General features: G+C 63.6%; 1 protein-coding gene across 1 annotated transcript in view; it reads left to right on the forward strand.

The window, feature by feature from the left end:
- Positions 1 to 5,130, forward strand: part of TRIM29 (tripartite motif containing 29) — a 56,671-nt gene extending 51,541 nt beyond the window's left edge. The window contains 2 exon segments of the mRNA XM_015560625.1: positions 2,206 to 2,282; positions 4,595 to 5,130. Of these exon segments, the coding sequence (XP_015416111.1) occupies positions 2,206 to 2,282; positions 4,595 to 4,657 (140 nt within the window). The 3' untranslated portion in view covers positions 4,658 to 5,130.
- Positions 5,131 to 5,517: the final 387 nt, after the last annotated feature.

Genomic DNA, 5,517 nt, shown 5'->3' on the forward strand with positions numbered 1-5,517 from the left:
CAGATATCCAGGCAGCGGCCTCTGAAGGCGGCTTCATCCTCCAGCCCCCTCTTCCAGGAGCGATCAGCCAGGTGAAGGGTCCCCGCCGGCAGGAGCTGGGGAACTGGGGTCCCTGTGGCCTGTGTGGCTTCTAACGGGTCCCTCCCTGCTCTGCGGTCAGGTCCAGTCACAGGCTGCCCGGCAGGTGCCAGGTGGGGTGTCCTGTTCCCCAGTGTCTCCTCACCTGCCCGCAGAGCCTCCGGGCGCCTGACCTCAGGGGAGCCCCCTCCCATGCACTGTGTCCTCCAGGAAACCTGGGACACCTGCGTTACCTCCACAGATCAGCTCACCAGCCCCTGGGAAGGCCCTGGAGGGAGGCAGGGCTGCGTGTGAGCAAGGAGGCCCCGCCCAGGACCAGCCCTGCCCGCAGCTGGCGCAGAGGCTCAGGAGGCAGAGAGCTTGGGCTGTGGAAGGCAGCCCCTGAGACGCCCGCGCTGCTAATGTCTCTCTCTCCCAGCAGGCCCTGGGCGGCCCCCCTACCACTTCCCCACCTTGGGACAGGCCACCACAGAGTTCCCCAAGCCGGTGGACACCAAAGAGCTGTTTAAAATTAGTCCCGGTACCTGTCCGTTCCCCGCCCCTCTCTCCCACCCGGGAGAGCGTGGGCGCCCACTGTCCCCCTGCTGCCCTACTCCTCCTGGGCCCGGCCCCCTCTCCCGGCTGGTGCGGGGTTTTCTTCCTGGTAATGGCTCCCGCTCAGGGTCAGCAGGACCCTCTCTTTGCAAGGCTGTCCCGCCCCAGGTGCAGGCGGAGCCCAGGGTGTCTGCTTCTCTCTGCCCTCGCCCAGTGCCCACCAAGGGAGGGCAGCTGCTAGCACCCTGCCGGTGCTGCCGGCGGCTTCTGGGTCTGACCAGCTTTTGTCCCTTCGCACAGGCCTGAGGGCTCTCAGTGGCCTTCGCCAGGGACAGACGTGATTTCTTTTTTAAAAATTTTTAATGTTTTGTGTGGTTTTTTATTGATTTTAGAGAGGAAGGGAGAAGGAGCGAGAGAAACATCAATGATCAGCTGCCTCCTGCACACCCCACAGTGGGGATTGAGCCCGCAACCCGGGCCTGTGCCCTGACCGGGAATTAAACTGTGACCTCCTGGTTCATAGGTCACTGCTCAACCCCTGAGCCCCACTGGCCAGGCTTTCTTTCTTTTTTAATTGTTTGACCTCATGAATCCCACACTATAAACATCACGCGAAGTTATGTTTATTGATTTTTAGAGAGAAGGGGAGAGAGAGCGAGAAAGAGAAACATCAATGTGAGAGAAACCTTAATCAGTTGCCTCCCACACATGCCCTGATCAGGGGTAGAACCTGCAACCTAGGTATGTGCCCCAACGAGGAATCGAACCCACAACCCTTTGGTGCCCGGGATGAGGCTCACCTGCTGAGCCCCCGGCCAGGCAGGGCCTGCTGACTTCCTGAGTCCCTTTGCTTCCAGGCCTCAGCTTGGTCTTTCCCTGGCCCTGCTCCTGCCTTCCCAGTCCTGGGGCTACAGCTCTCCCAGACCTCCCTGGGGGCCCCAGGACCCCTGCTCCAGGCCCCGGGGCCTGCGGTCTCATCCCCGGACCACAGCCACAGGGCTCTGCTGCCCCTCCCGGGATCCCGTCCTCCTGCTCTGACGCAGGAGGGGCAGCAGAGCCCGAGGGCGGGGCTGGTGTCCAGCAAACCTGGGTTCACACAGGGCGACTGCCGGGCTCACAGAGATAGGGCGGGCTCGGGGAGGCCCAGCCCGGAGCCCAGTGGGCCAATCAGTGAGGGCACATCCGTCTCCGTGCTGCCCGGGCTGGGGGCCTCCTCTGGAGTCTGGCAGGCTGTGCTATGAAGAGGCTTTCCTGGGCTCTGGGAGGGGGTGAGGCTTCAGGACGGGGGTGGAGGTGATGGGGGGAGGGGGAGAAAATTCCCACAGAGTGGGGTGACCCTGACCTGGATCGGGGGGACACTCCTCTGCTGCCTGGCCCAGCCCACCTCGCCTGCTCCTTCTCTTTCGCCTTGGGCCCCCTCCCTTTGGCCAGCCTCCCAGGTTTCCCCAGCGGGACCCCGGGGTGCACACCTCCGCAGGTGGCTCTCCTTGGTAACGGGCTGGGTGGAGCTTGGCGGTCTCTCTGGAGATGGGTCCGTGCCCTGGGGCTCCCAGCGTGCAGGGCCTCCTCTGACCACAGCCGCTGTCTTCCCAGGCTACCCCTCCCTCATGCGGAGCCAGAGCCCCAAGGTCCAGCCCCAGACTTGGAAATCTGGCAAACAGACTTTGCTGGTGAGTGAGGAGCCCTGCGGAGAGCCGTCCGGACCAGGCATGGCCAGATGGGGCGCTAAATGGGGCTCCCCAGTGACAGCTCGTCACTTGCCCGGGGCCTGTGGGGGGACGGTGGCATCTCCGGGCCGTGGGCGGGAGGAGGCAGCAGTGGCTGAGGACCTGCACACAGCAAAGGGCAGTAGGAGCCCAGGGCTCACAGGCAGGAGCGTAAGTCATCATGGACTTGCTGAGCCTCAGTTTTCTCATCTGTAAAACGGGCAGCCTTGGCTGTTATTTGGCAGATGGCTGCTGGGCACCCGTGCTTGCTGAATGGCAGCTTTGCTGCCAGCTCTGGGAGTGTGACATGCTCAGCCTGGGATGGGCATCCTGGCAAGGCAGTGGGAGAGCTGAGGCAGCGTCTGCAAACTTAGGAACAGATGTGTTTAGGTTTCGGTAGCAGACATGCCGGGCCCTGTGCAGACCTCAGCGATCAGACCCTCAAACGCTGTGCACGTCTCCACAGGCTTCTCCATGGAGGCCAGGCTAGCCCTGGAGGGGTCAGCCCGCTGCCCTGGAGGTGGGCGCACCTGCTGAGGACAGCTGCGTCTGCTGCTTTGCACAGGGGGTCAGAGCACAGGGCTGCGGACCTGGGCCACAGGAGCGAAGAGGCTGGTTAGTTGGGAGGCTCTGAACTTTCTGGCCATTGGAGCTGAGTGACAGTGTATGTGACGTAGAGCTGGGCCCAGGCCACTGCAGCAGTAGGTGCCCAAAGCAAGTGAGGGGAAGGCAAAGGCCCTGTTCCTGGGCTCAGCCCCCGTCCCCCTCCCCGTCCCCCATGTCCCAGAGCCGCATCTCAGTGGAGAGGGCTCATGGCACCTCCAGATGCCGTGCTGGGCTGGGCCCTGGTGCCCGCAGCCACTCCTAGAGCTGGGAGAAGAGGCAGGTGGTTCTACACCCAGGGAGGGGGCTGAGTGGCCTGGGGGCTGGCCCCAGGCCTCTCACCACCTTGCCATGTGACCTCATGGGAGCCATTCTTCCTTGGTGCCTTAGTCTCCCCATCTGTAACATGAGTCAGATGGCTGGGATGATGTCATAGCTCTTCCAACCCTCACAGCCTGTGACTGTGACCCAGAGAGGGAACGGAGGTGGGGGGGAGCACACCCTGCCGGGTGCCTGGGCTGTGTCTCCACCACCCCCGCTCAGGGCTACAGAGACAGCGCTGTTCACTGACCGCGGCCCATCTTACTGACCCGCCTCCCTGAACGGCGCAGCCACGGCCAGGCCATTCCCTTTGCTGTATTGAAGGCTTGGGGTGCAGTGGGCACCTGGGGGTCCAGAGACCTGTCCAGACGCTGCGGCTCAGCGGCGGTGTGCCTTGCCTGTCATTCCCTCCCTGGCCTCCATCTCTCCCCTTGCTTATAGATGGGGTCCCCGAGGCATGAGCTGGGGCCTCAGCCCGCATTCCCCAGGCCCCAGGCCTGCTGGGGACCGGGCGCAGCAAGGAGCCCGAGGAAACACAGGGTCTAAGCTGGCAAGGCCAAGGACAGGGCTGGGGCACCTGGTGTCTCCTGGGTCAGGGTCAGGGTCAGGGTCCCCGTGCTTGCCACGGCCTAGGAAGTGAGGGGAGCGCTGGTGATGTGAACTCACTGCTGGGTGTCACACACAGACCCGGCAGGAGAGGGTCGTTGGCTCTGTCCTGAGAGGTGCTTCCTGAGTCCTGAGGAGGAGCCAGGATGGAAGAGGAGGGGCTGAGACGGGCGTGGTCCCTGCTGGGCGGGGCGGGTGCAGGCCTCTCTCTACCGCCTCTGTCAAGAGATTCAGGCAAAGCCCTCGAGACCCGGGAGTGGTTTGGAGAAATGGGTGGGGCCGGTGGGTGCTCAGACCGGCCTGCTGGGCCTGGCCTCCCGGTTCCTCTACTTACCCGCTGTGACCGGGCAAAGCGCTCAGCCCCGCAGCGCCTCGGTTCGTTCACCTGGAGGGTGGGCGTGAGAGCAGTAGCCCAGGTAACGGGTGAGTGTGAGCAGCGCCTGTGGCCCTGCAGAGCGAGAGCTGCAATGGCTGGGAGGCCCTGGGCCATGGCGGGAATTGGACGAGGGGCTGAGGTTCAAGCTCACCAACCAATGGAGGGAAATAAACTCTAATTAGGATTTGAACCTGGAAACTGACATGGGCGCCCGATCCTGATCACAGCATAGATCGAGCTTGCAGGTTAGGCCGCAGCCCGTAGGATTGTTGGGGTTCAGACCACTGCTGCTTCCCGGGGGTTAGGGTGGGGTGGGTCTGGCTAATGGGATCCCCGCCATGCGCACCCCTACCTACTCTTGTTCCCGCAGTCTCACCACCGGCCATTCTACGTCAACAAAGGCAACGGGATTGGCTCCAACGAGGCCCCGTGAGCTCCAGAGGGAACGAGGCACCCCCCTCCCGCTGACCCTGCTGCTCTTGCTACTGTCGCGGCTGCAGGAAGGCCGGTGCTGTGCCTGCCGTCCCCAGCCCTCTCCCCGCCCCCAGGGCCATCCTGCCACCCCCTCTTCCCCTTGGCCACACTCCACCCAGGCCGCTCTCCCACTTCCGGTTTCTAATGGTCACGGTCTTCGTTCTGCTCAGAAGCCAAGCATCACAGGGGTGGGAGACAAGTGGGCTTCTCTCCCCAACCCCCACCTTTCTCTTCAGTGGGACTAGCGATGGCTGCCACATGGGACCAGCCTGCCTCCCATTAGGCCCTGCTGCCCGCAGGATGGGCCCTGCTCTCCAAGCCCTGGCCCCACGCTGAGCAGTGGGTGCCTGGCTCAGCCCTCACTTCCCACCCACGGGCCCATCCAGGAGAGGCTGTTGCTGTGCCCTGCCCTGGCCCTCCCTGTCCAGGCCCAGTCTGGCAGACCTTCAGCCCGTGGCCATGACAGAGGGAGGCTTCTCGGGGTCTTGGCATCGTCCCTGGGCTCCCACACCCACGCTGGGTCTGCAGGCCCGCAGGGCGGCTCTCCTAGCTGGCGGGACTTGAGCCAGAACATTCTCTCTCTGAGATGAGCAGTTCCCTGACAAAGGGGTCAGGGCCCAGCTGCCCTGCAGAGCACCATTGACCTGCAGAGCCCGTTAGTTCTGTAATTTTGAATTCCCTGGCGATGGGCAGTCAGCACCAGGCGGGTGGGGGGTGGGGAGAGTGTGCTGGGCGGGAAGGCCAAGCTATTCAATGAGGTGCCTCTACACTGCCTACTGCCTGCAGACCCCCCTACTCCCCAACCCCCCATCCCCCCAA

This window comes from Myotis davidii, unplaced genomic scaffold (assembly GCF_000327345.1).
Source record: "Myotis davidii unplaced genomic scaffold, ASM32734v1 scaffold355, whole genome shotgun sequence".
Classification (NCBI taxonomy): Eukaryota; Metazoa; Chordata; class Mammalia; order Chiroptera; family Vespertilionidae; genus Myotis; species Myotis davidii.